The 22,425-nt window shown below is 33.0% G+C and overlaps 3 protein-coding genes across 9 annotated transcripts; all 3 read right to left on the reverse strand.

Moving 5' to 3' along the window:
* Positions 1–957: 957 nt before the first annotated feature.
* Positions 958–3,218, reverse strand: LOC110428265 (RNA-binding (RRM/RBD/RNP motifs) family protein). 3 transcript variants are annotated; one of them, XM_021444048.2, is made up of 5 exons: positions 3,158–3,218; positions 2,806–2,943; positions 2,643–2,718; positions 1,708–1,818; positions 958–1,599 (listed from the first exon to the last, which is right to left on the reverse strand). In XM_021444048.2, the coding sequence occupies exons 2-5, from the start codon at positions 2,919–2,921 to the stop codon at positions 1,168–1,170; spliced, it is 735 nt and encodes a 244-aa protein (XP_021299723.1). In that variant the 5' UTR covers positions 2,922–2,943; positions 3,158–3,218; the 3' UTR covers positions 958–1,167. The 3 variants fall into 3 exon arrangements, with proteins under 3 accessions (XP_021299723.1, XP_021299724.1, XP_021299725.1); XM_021444049.2 differs by having other exon boundaries at positions 2,806–2,965; XM_021444050.2 differs by having other exon boundaries at positions 2,806–2,970; positions 3,158–3,186.
* Positions 3,219–7,059: 3,841 nt separating this feature from the next.
* Positions 7,060–8,241, reverse strand: KDR (basic helix-loop-helix (bHLH) DNA-binding superfamily protein). The gene is made up of 2 exons (XM_021444051.2): positions 7,776–8,241; positions 7,060–7,378 (listed from the first exon to the last, which is right to left on the reverse strand). Exons 1-2 carry the CDS (start codon positions 7,899–7,901, stop codon positions 7,226–7,228), a joined length of 279 nt encoding a protein of 92 aa, XP_021299726.1. The 5' UTR covers positions 7,902–8,241; the 3' UTR covers positions 7,060–7,225.
* A 7,604-nt stretch (positions 8,242–15,845) lies between these two features.
* Positions 15,846–21,149, reverse strand: LOC110428351 (Cyclophilin-like peptidyl-prolyl cis-trans isomerase family protein). 5 transcript variants are annotated; one of them, XR_002446441.2, is made up of 10 exons: positions 20,947–21,148; positions 20,598–20,711; positions 20,341–20,489; positions 19,564–19,636; positions 19,389–19,478; positions 18,694–18,733; positions 18,400–18,557; positions 16,703–18,284; positions 16,489–16,571; positions 15,847–16,399 (listed from the first exon to the last, which is right to left on the reverse strand). XR_002446441.2 is itself a non-coding variant. In XM_021444169.2 (8 exons), exons 1-8 carry the CDS (start codon positions 21,133–21,135, stop codon positions 16,379–16,381), a joined length of 759 nt encoding a protein of 252 aa, XP_021299844.2. In that variant the 5' UTR covers positions 21,136–21,144; the 3' UTR covers positions 15,884–16,378. The 5 variants fall into 5 exon arrangements, 2 of the variants coding, with proteins under 2 accessions (XP_021299844.2, XP_089641751.1); XR_002446440.2 differs by having other exon boundaries at positions 15,846–16,399; positions 16,703–18,557; XR_002446439.2 differs by lacking the exon at positions 18,400–18,557 and having other exon boundaries at positions 15,870–16,399; positions 16,703–16,913; positions 20,947–21,149.
* Between the last annotated feature and the right edge of the window lie 1,276 nt (positions 21,150–22,425).

The raw sequence follows: 22,425 nt of genomic DNA on the forward strand, positions 1-22,425 counted from the left end.
TCTGCCTCAAGAAACATGCGGATGCGTTTCGAAGATCTTTAGATGCTGAGTCCGTTTTCTTGTTTTGACCGGTCATACTGACGTGTCGGGTTGTGAGTACAAAAGTTGACATCATAGTAAAAAAAACCAAAAGCGACGAAGGGAATGTTGAATCGGGGGCAAGATCAAGGGTGGATCAGGACCGTTGGTTTAAAGGACTTTTGCGATTTAAGGGATGCTTTTTAGACAAGGGAAAAGTCGCCCACCGACAAGTGGAATGCCGGAGCCTATGGTTAAAAACTAACCAAGAAATTAGATATATAAATATCAATAAAAGTAAATATATATATATATATAAATAATCGAGTAGTACATTGATAAATTTTTATTTTCTCGAAAACATAAATAGTTGAAATTAATATATTAAACAAATTTGTAAAATATCGATTTCTAATAACACCAAATATTATAAAATTGAAGTGATTAAATAACATTTAATAAAAATATATTTACTTTACTTGTATTGATAGGTTCAGTTTATAGATCATGTCATATCATTTTAATAATTAATTAAATAATTTCGTACATGGATAATATATCCCCCTTAATTAACTTACGTCAATATCTAAATGGAGGGATCGATCTTAATTCACCTTCGGTTTAATTGGTCGATCATATTCAAAAGTTTTCATAATTTTTCAAGTCAATAATACAATGGATTTTAATCATATGCGTATGATCATCAATATTTAATAATATTCATAAATTTCTATATATATATATATATATTTTCTTCAGATTAGCTACAGCACTATGAAGAAGATAGTCAAAGCAGATTATCCAGATAATCATTAACTGGAAAATGGAAGTTCAATTCCATGAAAATGATGCCACCACATTATGCTTTTCATATGTAGCATTCCATAAGAAAAATGCAAATCTCAAAATTGCCACAGGCACAGAAGAGAAGATGGAAACTTCTGCATGATAAAAGGAAATCAGATGCTGCTCTTCTATTCCAACCCAAGCATATATTCATTAACGTATGCATGCGTAGTTCTTTGTTCTTTCCTATTTTAACTATGTATACTGCTGGATATTTGCTCTACATAAGCATTAAACTGCTAACCATACATACAGAATAAGGTGCTCATGCACACCACCAGGAATTGTAAGAGTACCAAAACATTACTGATGAACACCACGATTACCTAAGTCAGCTGCAGCTTTAGCTGCCCGATCTAATGCACCTGAAACCCAGAGAGCTCCCCTGGAGAAGTAGCTGCTGCTGATCACAGTGTTTGCAGCAGCTGCAGCTGTTCTTCCTGCTGTGGAAATGGCTGATTTGGTGTTCTCTGATACATGGTATCTCTGGTCCACAGATCTCACAGCCTCAACGCTGGCACAAAATTTATCAGTGAGGCCAATCCTCTCACTTAGTTCGGCAACTTTGGTGGCAGCAGTTGCCGAAACTTGATGAGATTCATCAAAGGCTTTGGCCTTGGTTAAAGCATCTTTGCCTAATACATATCCCTTGGCCAGCATGGCTTTGACAACATCCTGAGCGAACGAAACAGCTTCTCCAGCATGAGACGCAAATTGGCTTCCCAATGGAGGTTGCTACAATATAAGACAGAAAAAAAAGTGCAGAAGATGGAACACAATTACTAAAGAAAAATTGCCCGAAAGGATCAATTCATGACACAGAAAAGATAAAAAGTTGCATACACTTGAACTTGTTTCATCTTCGTGGCTTCTTGAAGGGTTCCAAAAATGAAACTCCTCTTCACATTGCCCCCAGCGCGTTATGCATACACGTTGATCTAAAATTGTTGCACCCTACATTGTTAAGATTTTTATAGAGCAAATACAAACAGATTACATAATTATCATGGAAAAATCACAATTCATAGACTCAGATTACCTGTAATCTTGATTACAAATTGCGATACAATGTCGAAACATCAACTTAGAACACGGAAAAATAAAGGAATGAAACTAAATAGAGCAACAAGATACTTCACTCAAAAGTCAATCTACATAGATAATTAGTTCAGATGCCAAAAGTTTGATATAACGACAAAAGAGAGAGAGAGAGATAAAAATGCAGAAATTCAATAAACAAGATAATAATCAGTTTTAACAACAAAATCATGATCATAAATACAGGAAAAGCTTTATACTTGCATTACTCCGATATGAACCTCCATATCCAATTTCTTCTAAACATACCCATATTCTGAGTCTGGATTCAAGGTTATGTTCTTACACTTGAACCAAAGTAGAATACTCCTTTTAACTGTTTGTCTTCACTCATTCTCCCTTTGCTATGTAACTTTTTCAATCTTGTAACTACGGCTAATCTTGGTTCAAATCGTAAAAGTATCAATCAAACGGAGTCTAAGAAATTTTCTACAAGTGCACAATGATATTCCTTTCCATCCATTTCCAACCTACCTACCCATTCAAGAGTACTCAAAAGGCTTGCATAAAGAAGCCAATTAACCTACAACAGCCATTGACATAAAGCTCAAGATCCTTATTCCAGAAACATGTTGTAGGCAACAGATTGCCTGATAAACAAGTTGAAATTTAGGGATGCATCAATCACAAGATTCTAAACAGAAACTGAAAACTTTTGAACGAAACAATCGAACACATACGCTAAGCAAGAGGGCAGTCTCTTGAGAATAAGCATTCTCGAATGTCACATAGGCAGTACACGCATAATCACCAGACCTGCTTCATCCCAATCAAGAAACAAATATTAAGGATAAACATAAAAATTATCAAAATCATCGCAATTTTGTTAAGAATTCAAAGTACCGAACAATTTCGACATGTTGGATGGCACCAGAGAAGGCGAAAAAATCGTAAACATCTTTCTCCGTAGCTTTCGGAGAGAGGCCAGTTACTTCCACTGCATATCCAAAATCATTCATTTCTCTTCGAAAATTTCTTCACCTACTCGAAGGATTAACGAATACTGAGCTTAAATTAAAAAAAAAAAGATTCAAGAATCATGAGCATGAACAGAAATTTAATTGACGGAAAATTCAAGAATCAGTTAATAACTAAACCACACACGAACAAGAAAGAAATTTAAGAAAAATAGCAAAATAAAGATTAATTTAATATTAAATTCTTGAGATCCAAGAGGGAGAATCTGGAAGAACACCTGGGGGACGCGCGTGGCTGCCGGTGTACCTGGAGCTTGAAGAAAACCGGTTTGTTGGTTGCTTCCATATTTCTTTTGAAGGCGGTTACTTGACCCGCTTTTATTTTAGGATCGAGTTCGGGTTGTTTGACCCGAACGAAATAGAATAAATCATAATTAAAAAAAAAGCCAAAATTCAAAAATTATGGATAAAAAATGATAATGATATGAACAATAAGCATAATTTTAGTGTAGATTAAAAATGAACATTCAATTGAAAAAGTACATAATTTTTAGATATTTATTTTTATAAACTTGATGTTGATCGCATTAACATTTCAAAAGTATAGCATAATATAGCAGGAATATATGTAAAAGGAATTATAGTCCAGTAGTAATAATAATTTTTTTTTGATATTTTGAATTCATCTCTTTTTCTTCTTTTAATTTTCATTTTATTACAAAATTTATTATTAATTATATTTATTTTTTCTTTTGATACTAGGATTAAATAGAATTTGATTTTAACCCTTATATTTTTTATTTTATACTAAATCAACCCTTAGATTAATTATTATTGATCAAAATATTATTTATAATTTTATATTTATATAGCACTAATATGAATAATAAAAAATATTACATAATTATATTATTATGTTATATTACCATTTATATGCTACGTTAGCATCATTTGATATAAAATGACAAATGATATTTTAAAAATTTTATTTAAATCAAATAAAAGCATTAAAGTTTGATTGAACGTAATAAAATAATATAATTTTATTTAAAAATTTTAAAATAATTCAAAATTTTTGTTAGATATTATGTCAATAAATTATAATTATATCGTAAGATTTCGAGAAAAATAAAAAGTTCAATTGACTATGATTTGCTTAAACCCAAATAATAATAATAATGAATTGAAAGATTAGAAAAAGTTTAAGGTCTTAGTGGGTATTAGTCTTAGATCCTAAAACAAATGGTTTGGTATACATGATGTAATATGAAATAGATCTAAAGGGTTTTTGAACTCAAAAGGATGGGAAAATTGTGTCTCACTAAACTCTTTTTTATTCTAATGCTTACTATGTCGAAGAAAGGATGCAAGAACTCATCTATTTGTTTGAATTCTAAATTAAAATAGGTATAATAACCAAAAAAATCTTAAATTATTTTTAAAAAATTAAATAAATCTTTATATTTTTATTACATTCAAATAAATTTTTATATTTTTATTTTGAGCCAAATATGCTTTTATACTTTTATTTTGAGCCAAATAAACTCTTATATTTTTATTTTTAGTCAAATAAACTTTTATAACTAATACTTAACTTAGTCAAAGTATTATTTATCATTTTATATCTCATGGAGTTGATATGATATATTAAAATATCATAATTGATGATAACATAACATGCTAGTATATCATCACTAATAATGATTGTAATTTGTTAATTTGACATTAGAATATAATTATATGACATTTTTTACTTTTTACATCAACGTCATGTTTGTGGCATATAGATATAAAATAATAAACAACATTTGAGTTAATAACAATTAATCAATCATTAGTCATAAATATTTATTTGATCAAAAATAGAAATATAAGAATTTAATTAAATATGATAAAAAACGATTTTTTTAAAATTTTTGTAAGTAATTTAAAAGCTTAATTAAGCATTATACTGTTAAAATATCAAAGAAAAATTCAAACATGTGATTCATTTATCTACAAATAGAGGTGCAAAGGAGTTAAAACTACTTGGACTTGAATTCAACTCGTTTATCATCAAGCTGAACTCGCATTGGAACTACTTTAGTACCAAGTCGAACTCAGTTCGATTTCTATAATATTTAATTTTTAATATTCTATATATACAATATAATATAATATTATTACGTATTCTAAATTTTATTTAATTTTTATTTCAAACTCAAACTTGAGCCGACCTTCTCATATAATTAAATGAGGATCGAGCCTAATCAAGCTGAGCTCGAATAGCTCTAGTAGTTTTTTCGAACCAAGCCCGAGCACAAAAATATAAAACTCAACCGAGCGGCTTCGAGTTTTTTAATCGGACCAAGCTCAAGCCTGACACTATATCGACTTCCTCTACTCAACTCGATGACACTCCTACCTGGCTACCGACACCGTCGACCCAGACCCTCTCCAAGGGGTACTATCACCCAACCCAAACAAAACCAATTTTCAGCCTTTGAGATAAAGAGAAAGAGAAGCCCAAGTTATCTTCTGGGCTTAGGTAGAGCCTAGAGTTTGATTTTTAACCGCAGGCAAGGGGTAAATGCTTGCTAACTAGTAAAAAAACATACGTGGGAAGACAAATTACAGAATCTGTGTAGTAAAAGCTAACGATGGAAACTCCCCCTGAACAAAAAGAATGCGTACACAAACTTGCTTCCTCACCAACTGTTTCTGGAGACCAAACTGATCCATCAGAGTTGTTTTCTATCCGAATTGCGCAGAAAGCATCAGCCCAATATTAATTGTGTCGAATCGTACAAACTGTCTTCTTGTCTCAAATCTTACCGAGCTTTTTTTCACGAAGCTAAATTTTACAAGTGAATTTATAATTTTTTTTACCACGTCGTATTATAATATGCACGTAATATTATGATTAAAATGACGTGTCAAAAAAGTCGGCAAGTGAATTTAAAACAATATTGCCTAACCATATTAATTTCCCACTTACCACATATCCTGTAAGTTATTGTTGTCCTATGTAAATCCCTTATTTGAACTTGTTTTTACTCAACTCACGTGAATATCTTAACATGCTATTAATATGTTAAGTATTTTATCGTAAATTTCAAAGCATTTTTGCCGAACCATGGAAGTATGACAACTCTACTAGATTTATATTGTAATCACCTGTACAAATATTTGTTTTTTTTTTTATCATTCTTTAAGCTCTTTCTCTAGAAAAATATATATTTTTAAAAAACGAATATATAATTATTTCAAGCCTGAGTAACTTATAAATAAGTATCTTTGACATATAATTTGCCTTGCAAGAAATATGTATATCACCTACGTTCTTAATTTATGGTAGTATTTCCTTTGCATTTTGGAATATAGGGAAACTTATAATATGATAATAATTGATATAATGAGCATAGTGAAATCTTCAAAGGACAAAAGTTAAGATATTTCCACAAATATTAAGAACGCGAAAGGCTTTAAAATATATATATATATAAACAAATGGACCCCGAGGAACCCTAAAACCTTAATGATAAGATGATAATAAGAAATTATAAAATCATATAAAAATAAACAAAAAGTGTTATTTTTTTTCCTTTTTATTTACCAGTTCCTAATTGAAGGGCTTAATGATCAAAGTCGTGCATGCTCATGCAACACGTCATGTGAATTAATCTCGACCCACACTGATCTCTCTTTGCTCGTCAGGGATGAGGCATATGAAATGACGGTGAAACTCAAATCAGATTAAAGTCGTCGGCGTAGACTTAAAACTGTTTCGTAACCAATAAAAGCAAAATAAAAACGAATGTCATGGTTCACGGGTTCGTGTTCATATGATGTTATTACAAGCTATAGAAATGGTGTGCGGTAAATCACGTGTCAGTAGACTGTCAGCTTCCGCCGGTTGACCCTTTCGGGGGTCCACTCCTAACAATATCTCTTAATCATAGCCTTAAAACGCAAATTAACAGAAAAGATTAACGTGTGTGTGTGTGTGTGTATAGCCAAAGGGAGTAGACTCTATACTTTGAAAATCTGCCATATTCATGTTATATTCCATGAGGAGCGTCACCATCAGAAGAACCGAAGATAATCTTAAAAAATTATGCTTGAAATTTCTATCTTGGGTGCATTGAAATGGGGCAGTGATTTCCTTGGAAAATCATAGCTGTAAATCAACACATTTAGAAACTCTAGAAGACTTATTATTATTATTATTTTATAATATATGCTGATAGACTTGATTAAAACAAGTCTTTGACAAGGATTAAACACTTGTTCTGCATTGCTACTAGTGATCACCAAACCCTAGATATATGGAAGGTAAGTAAATATAGTGAAAAAACAAAGGCTGATTACATAAGTAAACTCCTGATGATGGCTGCTTGGTCGCTATCGGTGTCTAAGGAAGCTAGTAGCTGAGATAACCGGTCACTGAGGTCGTCCACCTCTCTGTGTAAGCTTCTGATATAGTTGCAAGTCTCCTGTAAGACCTTGGAAGCTGATACCTGGAGAGAATTTAGAGAGAAGATTAAGAAAAACAACATGGGAGTTTAAGAATAATGATGGGTTTGTTTTGTTTGTTTTATTGTTTTTTGGTTTGTTGAGGTTAGATAGCATGAAATGTTTGTTGATACATTTTCTGAGTGTGATGGCTAAGCATGATGCATGCTAAAAGGGAACAGATTGAGTCCCACACCTTCAACTTGTTGCTATGCACCACATGAAAATAAATGAGGCTGTGAATATGACTTATCTACAAAAGTGAAACGCAGGCCACACAAAAGAAAGGAAGGGAGGAGAGAAACGAAATTGAATTCCAAGTTGAAAGAGAGAGAGAGAGAGAGGATGATGGGTTTGGAGAGAAAGTAGAGAAATGTAAAAGAAAGACCACTGGTTTGGTACCTTGTCCGAGCGCCTTCCTCGAAGCTCAGGGATAAGCTGTTGCAACTTGGAAACAAGATCGGTGATCTGATCATCTGTGATCCTGGAAACACCTGACTGCCTGGAACGTGATCTTCTGCTTGACATTGTGGTTAAAAACTAGTATATCTTGTCAGAAAACAAAATGAAGGTTTAGGACAGAGAGGGAGAAACAGCTAAAAAAAAAGAAGTAATGAAGCACTTGATTAGAGACAAATGGGGTGGTGTTTTGTCAGAGAAAGAAATACCTAATAAAAATGGAGGTATGGGAATAGAATAACAAGCTGATGAAAGCAAACGAGAAATGCTAAAAGACACAAGTTATGGACTAGAGGAGATAAGGTAAACCAAGAGAAAAAAAAAAGAGAGAGAGAGAGAGAGAGAGAAAGAGATCAAGAAAGCTAGAGAACCGATGCTAGATAGTGAACAAGAGACAATTGCATGGAAGAAAGCAGTGGGCTATGCTGCTCATTAAATAGGGTTTCTCCTCTAAGTAGTTCTTTTTTTTTTTCTTTCTTTTTAATACTGTATATGTATGTATATACGCGCGTGCATGTACAGGGGAGAGAAGAAACAGTGAAAGAGAGGAATCAAAAGAAAGTAGAGAGATACGCCATACTGTCCTTCTCTTGTGTGTCCCCAAACTGGGGTTAGTACCCAAGTGGGTTAAGGGCAAATGTGCTCGATAATCACTCAACTCCGCGGGCCTCCCTTCTGTCAGTTTAGCACGCAAGCCCACGTTATCTTACTACTTCCTGTCATTTGAATTATATACCTATAAATATCACTGTATATATATATTACATATTAATTTTCATTTTCATTTCATACCAAAACAAAAACCCAACACCCTTCCTTTGTTTTCTTTCTTTGTTCATTTTTTTAATTATTTTATCTCTGTACTCTTCAGCCAATGTGTAACCAGAGAGAGAGAGAGAGCAAATTGGGAAGGTAGAAGGCAATCGACATTGTTGACCAGTCAGCTTTTTATTGTCCTTTCTTCTTCTTCCCATGATCTCTTCCATAATTTTGGTCACGACATGGCACGTGTCGTCTCGTAACCTCTGCGTTGCACCCTACTCTATTCCTCGGCAACGTTTTTCTTGTATTCCATACTATTTTTATATTATTTTTATTATATTATATAAGTTTGGTTCTTTCTTAGACAAGAGAAAAAAAATAATTCTTGGGGTGAAGTAAGCTTTGGGGGTGGTTAAAGTATAGTCCTTAATAGCACATCTTTTTGGGCATTATAGAATATATTATCTCAGTTCAAAAAGTTTCCTAGTTTTTGGTTATCTAGGGAATGATCTTACCTCACTTAGATTGAACACTATAAAATAATTATTTCCTCCCTTTTTTATATATTTCGTCCCATTTGATTTTGACGGAGATTAGATTTCAGACTATGTAATAATTACTCTCTTTTTCGCTTGTAAATATTTATCTTTTTTTCATTTTTACGAAAATTAAGGTAAAAATTTTGATTAATGTATTTTATATTAAAATTTAAAATTTTTTCAAGATTATTTTTAAAAATTCCTCTCCTAAATAAAGTGATTTTTGAAATAGTCATCTCTATAATTTTAACTATTTTTAATTAAAAGAAATTAATTTTGAATAAAATTACCCTTAATAAAATCGACTTATATGATTAGACTCGCATCTCAAACCGACTCATATCTTTTGAGCTTTCATGTCTATAGTATTTTTTATACAAAAAAAAAACTCTAAACATTTTGAGCATTTTAAAGTGATTTTTGATACACGAAAAAAACCTTATGAGCATTTTAAACATTTTAGAGTAGTTTTTAATAGATGAAAAAAAACCTTTGAGCATTCTTCATCAAGTAGGTATATTAGTTGATTATATTGTTAAATGGAATATGATGTATTATTTGAAGTTGTTGATTTTGTTAAATAGAATTAGTAGTTTTTGTGATTTTTAAGCATTACGTAACTAGTTTTTAGATATTACACGATTAATTTTTAAGCACTGTGTGACTAATTTTTAGATATTATGTAACTGGTTGATATGACATTGCGTAACTAATTAGTAAGGCATTATGTGACTAGTTTTTAGGAATTATGTGACTTAGGCATTGCCTAAAAATTAGTCACTCAATGCTTACAACCTAGTTACACAATGCCTAAAAACCAATTACATAATACCTAAAAACTAAAAGCGTAATGATTAAGTCACACAATATTTAAAAACTAATCTCACAATACTTAAAAATTAATGACACAATGTCTAAAAGTCAGTAATGCAATACCTAATAACTAATTGATTTTTTTTCTCACAATCAGATTTAAGTTGTCAAAGTCATATAATATTTTAATTTACAGATATGTTTAATCAATTTCAATCGCTTAACTTTGAAGCTTTATGAATATAAACGAATAAATCCAAGAATCTATGTCATCTCTACTCTTTGAGATAGAAAGAAAGAGCTAGATGGTGAGATAGACAATGTTTAACAAGAAAGAAAAATCGAGATTTAATTTTAAAATTTTTATCTGAGATAAAGAAAATCAAAACTATTTTAATTTATCTGAAATTGTTTAAAAGGTATTGTTGTCAAGTCATGTCAAAATTGATTAAAAATAATTAAAATTATAATAAATGATATTTTTAAATTAAGTTTATGAAAAAGATTATCTTTCATATTTTCTAATTTTTTACTATATAGATGTTTAATGCTTTTCATTATAAAAATAGTATCTAAAATTGAAAAAAAAAAGATGGACAAATAAAATGAGACGGATAAAATAAATAATTTTATTTTATAACAATGAATTGAATTAGTAGTAAAAAAGGAGCTAGGTGTGTTTCCACGTCCGCACGTGATATCATATGTTGCATCTTTTCCCGGCTAGATTCCTGCAGGCAGAAAGCTAGATTGGTCAGAGAGTCGTCGGGTCGGTACTTGATGAGCCATGAAACGTGACAAACAGCCTTAATTGTGGACCTAATTCAAAGTTGATTCAGAGATAATTAGCAACTTAAAGCTCAGTTATAACCTGACTAACGGGCTTTGACAGGGTATCCTTCATGCCGATCTACAGTACCACAATTTTCCTTAGTCAAAGTTTTGTTGCTGCACTGTTGAATGATTGAAGGGCTTTGCATCTAAGAGCCCCCTCCTTCCCATGTGACCTCTAAAATTCATGCATGTAACAACCATTGAAGGTCGTAAAGGTTAACATAAACACGTGGGCACAGATAAAATGATTTGCAAACTGTTTAAATCTCAAAGAGATCGATGATCACCCAAAGTACTTAATTTGTCTGATCAAGAAAAGCTAGTTCTTCCCAATTGTTCTTATGGCCGGTGGGGGAGTACCACAATTGAAGAGTACTTGGCAACACTTTTGAGTTTGGGTCTCTAAATTTACCATCTTTTCTCTGCATGGTGATCGGCATACAACCAGGCAACCATGGAGGAATGACACCAGCTTTGCCAGACCAAATCTTCCTGCTCAAATAGTTTAGGACTGTTTGTTGGTATATATTGACTTCTGATAGTAATATAGTTGACAAATTTGATTAATGTCCGATATCATTGGTGGCAAGGTTTCTTGAGAACTATAGTTTCAGCTTATTATAGCTATTGAATGTGCAATCAATAGGGTTAAAGAGCAAAATCAATGTCTTCATTGTTCATTCTTCTAGAGTGATACATTTGAGGAAGCCTTAAGGAGGTGAAGAGCTTAAACCATAGAATTCAATTCTCTTAACTGAAATAATAACCGTTAAGTCAAGTTAATTTGAGCCTGTTTTTTATCTTAATCAATATTTATTTATAATAAATAATTTTAAAAAGAAATAATAAACATTACATCAAATCTGAATTATTTTTTATCTTAATTTATATTCATAATATATAGATAGAAACAATATGGAAAAGATAATAAATAACAGAATTAGAGATGTCAAATTATGTACTATAAGTTAAAAAAAAAAAAGTTCAATAGTCAAATCCACAAATTACTGCTTATTGAAAATGGGTGGGTAAATCTTCATGTATTAGATCAATTTGTACTAAACATATATGTTTTCCTTCATTTTGAGTGATGATCTCATAGATACAAGTTATTTAAGTTAATGAAAGTTTTATACTCTGATCAAATAAATGATCAATTGCCAAAAAACTGGCTAGACATTTCTTCATATGTTATAAAAATAATTGAAGCCGTCTGCTAAAGAATTTGTCTCTCTGAAAGTTCCAATAACAAGATATATACCTTGTTCAATTAATTATCTATATTTTAAAATTGGGATGATGAAGTTGCAAAGCATTTTCAGTTGTCAGTAGCAACTAGCAAGATACCAGTAGGAACAAGCAATATAACCCACAATTTCTTTCTTCACCACATGATCTCATCTATATTTTTATATCAATTTTCTGCTGACAGCATCATGTGTGTGAAGAAAAACTGCCATTCTTTACAGGATGCTAGTTGATTTTGCACTTTTAAGCTTGCCCATATCAACATCTATATATAAGTTCTGATTATTAGATAGCTTGGTGGTGTTGGGAATTGTCCAAATTGCAAGTAGAATCTACTAGTTAATAATGAATATTATTAATTTATTAGATTCCTGAAAGATCTTTGAAGAAATATATAATCACCCTCAGAGTTTGAGCACAATATTTAATTTAGTGACCAAGTTGCAATTGAGGATCAGATTTTTCAAGATCTCAAAGAGTTGAGTTCCAATATCTATAACTGAATGCGAAAGCATGTCAGCGAGAAGAAACCAAGAAAGAGATCTAGCTCACTGATCTCTCTCTCTCTCTCTCAGGTTTATTACAAGATTTTTAAATATAGAAATTCGAATTAATTTATGGTTTTCTTTAATACTTGTTCAAATGATTGATATATATATATATATATAAAGAGAGAGAGAGAGAGAGGGGTATTCCTTCTTGTATGGAATTTGCAAATATTTTACTTGCCCATTGCACATGTTACACGTAATCTCTTTTGAAATGGAGGACCAGCAATGACCTAATTTTCCAATAGGGGAGGCTCACGACAACAGCATGAAATTTGAATTGATTTTAGATCTATATATTTAGTAATCGACAATTAATTTATCATCATGATCTATTTTTCAAAGCATTCATTAATTATATAAGAGATCCGAAATTATTAGAGAGGAAACAGTGAAAAGCCTATTTTTTAAAAAATTATCTTACATTCTTAAATTTCGACGAACATTTTCATGCTTTATAAACAGAATATAATACACTGTTGGATTCAGTTAGAAAATACTCAGGAAAAACGAAATAGCTGAAGAAAGAAAAATGGACCGTTATATTTATAAGATAATAAAGTTTTCTCGTGGCCAAATTATTTTTGAGTCTAACCCTTTGCATAGTCCCTAGGGGCATACCCAAAAAACAGACAAGTAGGTTTTATCTTATTCTTTGTTCTCCGAACATGTTTTTCTTGTTGAAATAGCTGCTTTGTCCATGTAATGGTCCCCCTAGAGAACTACTGCTCAAAATTTGATCAAAATTGGTAGGATGTTCTAACTATTTGCTTTGGTCACGTTTCCTTTGAGAAGAAGCCAAACATTGAACCATATATAGAAGTATATATACAAATGATCTACCATTGATTTACCTAGCAGTTCCTACTTCCCACCAACCCTTTTTTTTTTCTTTCTCTAAACCATAAAAGCTTTGCTTAAAATACCAAAATCGATACAAAAATTAAAATATCAGAACGTAAGTCTCGATATCTAAATCTGTTACACTATCCATTACGAATTCAATCATATAAAAATAAAAGTACTATACACAATGCTTAAACAGAATAGAATTTTTTTTATTAAAAGAAATTCAAATCTAATTTTTTAAGTACATTTTTTTCGAATTTTGATATTAAAACTCCCTAGGAACCCGACCAAATTAGCAAAAGAAAATTTATTCATGTCAAGGCGAGGTCTTGAAGGTAAATGGTAGCTGTCTATACTCAATTCTTTCAACCCTTTTAGGTAAAGAGATCTTGCTGTCAAAACCTGGAACTTGGAAAAACTTTTGAACTCTTTTACCATGGCGTCCCCGCCAAGGAGAAACCATGACAGTTTAGACCACGTTCGGGAGATCAAAGCAAAAGGGTTTTCAGAAGAATGACCAAAGTAAAACTTTGGGTATATGCTTTGGTTCATGGATGGCCGCAAGCAGCAATAATGGCGGAGCCAGCCATGTGACAGATTTATGTTGCCCCGATGCTGTCAATGAGTAGCATGGCAAGCCACGAGACTGGCCATTTGCAGCCCAAACGGCTGACCAATTGATGTAGTTCAAACCCCAGACAAGCAGCCTCTGTTCCTCTTTTAAATCTTTGTATTTCCTAGTCCTCATGCATTGCCAACCACCACAAAAACTTTGCCCTCCAAGTGCTGGTGAAATAGTTCTAATTCTCTCCTTCTTTCTCCAAATTTTTCATATAGAAAAAAAAAAGCTTACATCAACATAACGTCAGGCTAATGAAGTCATTATATAAGATCTACTTCGATATAAATAATTGAAAATAAAAAAGTGATATGTAGATGATAATTTGAAAATAAAATAAAATATTAATTTATAACATCTAATTTTTAATACAAGATAATTTCGAAATAATGAAATTAAAAAAAACGAATCATAAATAAAAATTGAGTATAACTTCCTTTCTTTCCTAGTTCCATAGGTTTTTTTCTTCTTCTTTATTGTGTTTTTCCATGGCTTTGAAGCTATGATCAGCCACCATTGCAATAGCCCATGATGCATTTGGACCGATATGGGTAACCAGACATTAAAATGTGAATGTTTTGGCTTTCATATTTCATGTGACTGTTAGCTTTGTTGTCTGAAGATAGTCAATCCCCTTGAAAATTGACCTAAGAAGGAGCCAACCCGGACAGCCAAAGAGAAAAGACCATGTGGTCCGAAATTGATCTTTCGGAAATCAAACCCTTGTGCCACTGTCTTTGCCATTCACCCATGTGGGGTGTTCCCCTCTGCCTTGTTTGAGACATCTTGAAGCCTTAAAGTGATGCATCCTAAGACTGCAGCTGCCCGAAAGTCGGCGAGACTGCTTTCATATGGGACTCACCATCACATTCTAGCCCTCCCCCTCTTCCATCTCTTGATGTCAAATTTTGTGGGAAATTGTCATTTTCAAACCATGTGATCCATTTACACACACTTACACGGATTCTATATTTTTTGAAACATTTCACTGTTCATATGGATATGACATTTTAATTTTTAAAAATATTATCAAAAATTATAAAATTCATAACAAACCTGTGCCCAAACACCCTTACCCGAGCACATGTAACATAGACAACAAACTGAACCTGTTCATGATGGCAAATGGCATATGCTGTGTGCTTCAGCAACTCTTTTCAGGTGTTTTTTTTTTTTTGACGGCATTTTTGCTTCAGATGGTAACAATGTTGATGAAGCTTTCAAAACCTGGTGAAGGATGAATAATGGGGACTGCATGTTCTAGGCAGAAAAATGGGACGAGAGGATCCAAAATTGTCAATAAGTGAAGAAAGTCAGTTTGGGTTTCTCAGAAAACAGCAGGAGGCGGCACATGTAATGTTTTCTCTATGAACATTTCGAGATTGTTGTGCTGATGGAAATGTGGCACAAGTGAAAGTGCAGAGAGACAACAGAAACGGTTAATACATGGAGAGTCACGGTCGCTGTCTCGAAATTATAGCTTCCTCAATCATACATGTGATTATGAAATGATCCCCATATTGCTGTAGGGCCATAGACATATCAAAAGTCAATGTTTGATCTTGACAAGGTGAATTCAATCACTCAACACCGTTCTTCCTCCCTTTCATCTTCTTCTGTTCTTTGCCTCTGATTGCATTACCATATCTTATCCGCTCGGATGTTGGTATAACAGTAAAAAAATTCAATGTGAAGGTACCATGAAACAACTATGGTCATGAACCTTGCTCTTTGTCTGGAATGAAGAGGGATTTCTGCCCTCAGTAAGTAGAAAATAGAGCAATATACCACTCGGTTTTGCATCAAAATTGGGTTTCAATCTTTTCTGCAATAACAAATGACAACCGTTCTCAAGAGACTGCCTGCAAATTCCTTGCCAGTGGGAATTACTCACTCTCAGGACCATTTTATTAAAGGAAAAGATGTGAACCTGATTTACAAATTTTGAAATTTCCCCAGACACCAATGTGTTGGTTTCATTCATCCGGGCTAATACAATGTACACCACTCTCTTAGTTTCATAGGGTTATTATTAGGACCAGAAAGTGACAGAACTTCACTACGTCAACAACCAATCATTATCACAACAGCCAATCCTCGGCACAAGAAGAAGCTATAAACAGATTAAGGTCAAGATACACTTTCTTTCTTTCTTTTACCATCCTTTGTTTGGAACGGCTAGGTACAGAGTATAGAACGCATGTTGGTCACTGTTTTTCTACCAGAATTCCGCATCTGCAATGCTGTCTCTGACTTTATACAACACCCAGAACGTCTTTGCAACCTATGTGAATCATAGCCTTCTCCTTGCTGATCCAGCTGTTGCTTAGAAATTCAAGGGAAGCATTTCATTCGCTGCAATGGCACAGGATTAGTCCAAGCTTGCCAAGAGAATATCAAATGGTATCAATTTTAATTACATGTTAATCGGGGCTTAAAATCACCTGTCTTTCAATTTCAACAGCAGATGCAGCAAGCCTTCGCTTCAAGATACCCCTCTCTTTTTCACAGCTCTCCATCTCAGTATCTAAAATCAAAGAGTAACAGTAAAATTTACAATGTGTGGATGACATAATTTCGTTATTATTAGTTTTCTGTTTTCATGTAAAAATTAAGTAGAAAGAACACTATGAGTAGCTTATGTTAAATTGTACGAACATTGTGCATTGGCATGTGGTATTGTTGTCAATCAGTTATAAGTAATAACTTTAATCTTCCTGCTGCATACGCAGACACACCCGATGCTATTAACCTTCATAGATTATTACACAGGCCACAATGTCTGACAACGAGAACAAGCCATTGTGCAAAGCTAAGGTTGCTCCATTTTGACCTAGAAGTCACAGGCTCCAGTGGTGGAACAGCCAGTCTACAAGTGACATAAGACTGAGTATATCCAGAAATCCCAGATCAAAAATGCGGAAGTCACAAGCAGTATGCTGCCCCTTTGATGTCGCAACCATCTATTATCAGGTGAGGCTCATAAAATTTTGCATTCAAGAAGGTTACTCCTCCCCCTCTTTACCCCTCTTTTAAAAGCATATACTCACACACAATACTGCTCTTATATGCCCACTAGCTTCTAGCTGAATAAATGAGCTGAAAGGTATCCAAAATGACAGAATAACAACAGTATATACGAATGATTCAAATAGCAATTAGGTTGTCATCTCCATATAGTAATACTACAAGTTATTAGTCCATTTCAGTCATATACAATAAATTGTTTGGTTTTTCTTTGGGCCAGTAATTAATTGTTCAGTTGAGCAACAAATAAATGGACAAAGACGAGACCTCATGCCAAGCAAGCATATGAATTGTGTTTAAGTTGATCTCACATTTCTAGGCTAAGAATTGTCATCATAAAAAACCAGTAAGTTGATTGCCTTGATCCATGAATTAAAGTTTACTTCTAGAAACCACTTAGTCAAGTTCCAAAATAAAAGTTTCATGACAGATGCACTGAATCAACCAGGCTAAGCAATTTGATGTCTTAGGATTCTTCTAGCAGCAGCACAGTGAACCTAGTTACTAGAATGATTCTCCCAGGCATAGCTTGTCAGATCCTATGGACTACTACTTTGAAAACAAGATATGGACTTAATATTAAAATGCATCATGCAATAGCTCTAAATCTTTAAACAGAATAAAAGTTTTTATAAGAAGGTGAAAATGAAAACTATTCTGAACACGTCTGTGTGTCTTTGAATTCTATTTGGATTGAGGCCTAAAACCCATCATTACACCGTCCAATTATACCATGCCGATACGTAGCCCTTGTCCAAGGAATTTTTAGATTGGAAAGTGAAAACTCCATTACACCAGATTGTCATCAATCTAACCATCATCCTCTATTGGAACCATTTTGATGTCATCAAGAATTGATCTCTCTAGTCATCACAGATCACCCAAAATTTTGACCTTATGATCCCAAAAGGGAAATTTCTTAATAGAACAACACGTTCTATTTCTTCCATTTACTTTTATACTTCTCTCCATTTCTTTGGTAACCAATCTCAAATATTAGCAACCAAATATGGGTTTTCCAGAAGTAGGATGTGATTGATTTTTCTTTAGGTAATAAAAGGGTCAGTGGGTTGTTCCAAGATCCCATAATGGCTTATCTTATGATACCAGGATATGTTTTTGTAATCTGAAGATTTTCGGTTCTCTTCCTGGTGGAGGGGTAGTACAATTGAATGGTGTAAATGCAACCTTCCATTCCTCATCCAAATATATACTGGGGAAAAAAAAGGGACTGAGCTCAGTAATTTTGTAGTATATTAAGTGCTTGTGACATCAAGAAAACCCAAAACAAGGAAAAACTACATGCAGTCATAATGCATTCTTTTTACCTAATATTTTGTTGATGATGCCCAACATAATTACTAATTTCACATCTTGGGAGAACTACCTGATAACAATATCATATCACCTGCTTGACAATATCCACGCAAGCATTTTCAAAGGCAATATAGTGATTAAATTCTTGTCTCTGGAATGGTTTATGTAACTGTAAAAAACACATGCAGATAATGTTGAATTAATGACTAAAAATATGAATGCATCCTTGTCCATCCTTGACACCAAATATAGAAAATGCAGGGTTCCTAGAACAAGAAAGCCATAAGAGGCTGCTTAATTCTCACCATAATAGTAGGATGACAGAATCGTGATGCGCTCCTTAGGCTGGAAGAAGATAAATAGACAAAAATTAGTATTCACAGAATAGAAAGAAGTGACATGGATTAAAATCAGCCACAAACTGAAATAACCATTACATTTATCCAAAATTGCTACATCTGACTAATTAGTTAGAGGCTTAGAGTAAGGGGCAAATTTTGTTGATATAACTTACAGGCATAGTTACAAAATAATAATAAAGACAGAGATAACAGGAGAGGACAGCTTTCTGTCCTACATTCCGCTTTATGGGTGTTAAATAAGAAGATAGTAAGATTCATAACAGACCACTTAACTAGATACATCAAGATCTTACATCACATGGTGAAAGTCATATGATTACAAAAGGAACTTGCATGACTCACAGACTCAGTGTTTCCCCTCTTGTTTTTTTTCTCATTTTCCCTCTTTATACAGGTAAATAGATTGTTTAGGAAAACAAAAAACTAAAAAAGGGCAAGTCCCTCTTTGCAAAAAAGAATGAAATGGTGCCATAAAGCTATAACAAAAAATATCTAACTGTCAAGGAAGCTGAAAATACAATATGATGTTAAAGGTTGTTAGAGATACATCCAACTTGACAATCATTATCAAATGTAAAAAAAAATAATAATAAATTTTCTTTGCATTACAAATAAAAACAGAAGTATCAGATGTTTACCATTACAAAGATCCCCTCACGGCGAGTAGGAAGTTCCTCAAGCTTTCTCAAAGTCTCCTCACCTTTAGTGACTTTACCAAAAATTGTATACTGAAAAGATAAACAGAAGCAGTTAAGTATGCCATCTTGTCATATAATCATTTGCAATGATGCCCAGCATGTGTGACTAGAATACCTGCCCATCAAGATGAGGGGCATCTCCAAGAAGCATTGAAAATGAGGATTGTGCACTGTCTGGATCAGAATACCTACACCAAAGCAAAACATGTTGCCATATTACTACATCAAAAGTTTATAGAAACAGAGAAAGTTCAGAAAGATTATGGCTAGAAAAGTTCAATATAAGTAGCAAGTTAGTCTAGTGTCCTAACACATGGTTCAGGAGTTCCATGCGAAATATGAGAAGAGTAATGATTACACAAACAACTCCTCCAACATGGTTCATAATTCACGGCAGAAATCCTGAACAGATATCTAACCATCATTATTTACTGTTAATTTAAAAGCTGGTCACTTTATAACCCATGAAATAATTTACAATCATAAGTTAATCAACATGACCACTGAGATCATGCCAAGTCTCATTCATAAAAATGTGGTGCTTATTAGGATATCATATGAGATCATTTTACCTAAGGGAGCACCCAATCAGTGCACAATTTCAGAGGCATTATTTCGAAAAGAAATCAATAAATCAATCTCATAGCTTAGCATTTAGCTTGAAAGAAAATTTACACATATACTCAAGCCCATTAGCCTACTAAATATCTCTGATACTTTGAGCAGCATATACAAAACTCAGATACATTTCTAGATGCTTAATCATTTACAGCTCAAATCCCTTTCATATTGCAACAATAATTAATACCATCAAACTGAGAAATCCTATGCAAAAAATTTGGTATAAGTATTAAATTAAACATGAACTCACAAAATAATAAAGTGTTTTTACCTCCCCATAGAAAGAATACCTCTCACATGCTTTACATTACTAAATTCACCAACAATAGTCTTTTCAGCCTCCCTTCTTTGCTCCTCATTCATGGGAGCTGATCTTCCACCTGCAACATCTGCCACTTGGGCAACAAAGCCCCTGTCCACCTGCAACAGATTTAAAATAATTATAATTCTTACCCAAATCACAAAATCGCATTAATCAACTAACTTCGCAACCAAGATCCTTTTTTTTTTCCCAGTTCTACCACGTACCCTGAAGAAGTGATTGGTGTTATAGCAACCAAGACGAACAAGCTTAAAAATGTGATCAACAGTTTTGGGTGCAACACTTGGAAAGAATCCAAATTCAATGTCTCCATAATTTGTCTGCATTACAACAAGCAATGCTTCAGAAAACTTCAAACAAGCTCATAAGAGTTAGGAACCTTTTCAGTACTACCATTAACAGCCATTAAAAAAGTCCCATATTTTTCCATAATTCACAACATATCATATATGAAACAAGTCAAGTAATGAAAAAGACAAAAACCCATTTTGACCCAAGTCCCAGAAACCAAAAAGAGCAAATTAAATGGTATCATTTACTACAAAAAGAAAGAACCTGGAAGACAACACGAGCAGAACTAAGCTGGGGTTCTTCAGACAAAGCACCAACTTTAGTAATCACAAACACTAAACACACCCAAAAAATGATCTTCATCTGTTCTTCCCCCTTTTTGGCACCTGATCTAAACTTGGGTTTTGTCAACTCCCAAACTCTCCTACTTCTGCCGTTTTTGCAACTACCCATAATACATTTTTCGTCTAATGAAGAAGAAATAAACAAAGTTTCCATCTGTATTCCATTGAGCCGGGTCTCAGGCTGACTGAATATAGCCCAATTTGCTTATGCAGATAAAATCCAATATAGGCCCACAATTAGGCCCAATTAGTACTTTTTATAATGAAAATGCACTTTTTTAAATTAAATTAAATATAAATATACGGAAGATATTTAATTATTTATATAAATGTTTTTGAAATAAATTAATTAAATTGAGATGATCAGTGAGTCAATAACTAGCCCCCGCCCTTTCCCCCTCTCATTTAAAAAACAAAAGCCACGGTCGCCGGAAACTGTCAGCCTCTTGCTCGAACAAGGGGCCCCCGGCTTTTGCTTCATCAATGACCCATGGTTCAGTCTTTTGATCAAAGGCCCTTCTCATGTTTAATGGGCCCATACATGGGCCCTCCCAATTAATTTATAGTTTCCCTCATCAGTTTTTTATTACTTCTTCTAAGTTCTGACAGGACAATCTTCAATTCTTCACCCTAACAATGCTGAATGATTCCGCGAGAATTTGATTCAATAGTAGATGTACGTATTTTTTAATTATTCGGAAAACTTTATTCAAATTCTTTTTTTTAAATAAAAAATTAATTTAATACTAATTATGACGATGTTACTAAAACTTTAAAGATTATATTTATTTTCAACAGTATTAAAATCATGTTATCGACATTTATGAATAATTTGAAATTTTGATCAAATTTATGTCAATAAAGTGTATGTCGAAAGCCTATTTTCTTTTAAATCAAAACCAATTCAATAATGATTGTGATGTTATCAAAACTTTGATGACCATGTTTATTTTTAAAAGCATTAAAATCGTGTTATCGACATCTACGAATAATTAAAAATTTTGATAAAATTTATGCTGATGAAGTATATGTCGAAAACCTATACTTTTTTTCTATAGTAAATTTTATAAGAAGTGCTTATAAAGTATGTTTGAAGTCATGTAAAGAAATGATTATCATAATATTAATGTTTTATTGGCTTATTGGTTTGAACTTTGGAAGGTTATAATACTTATAACACAACAGCCCTCATGGCCCCAGGGGTTTGAGTACCATTTTGGGACTATATTGATCATTAACTTTAAGCATCTTTCTTGACTAATAACAATTCACATTAATATAACTTAGACTTTATCTAATTATTGTTACCTCTTCAATAGAGAGTTTTTGATTTTTTTTTAAATGAACATAATTTTTCCGAATAAAACTCAAAGTTAACCTAATAATCGTTCTCTCTTCT

Source organism: Theobroma umbraticum, unplaced genomic scaffold (assembly GCF_002168275.2).
Source record: "Theobroma umbraticum cultivar Fairchild unplaced genomic scaffold, ASM216827v3 scaffold_31.0, whole genome shotgun sequence".
NCBI classification, from domain to species: Eukaryota; Viridiplantae; Streptophyta; class Magnoliopsida; order Malvales; family Malvaceae; genus Theobroma; species Theobroma umbraticum.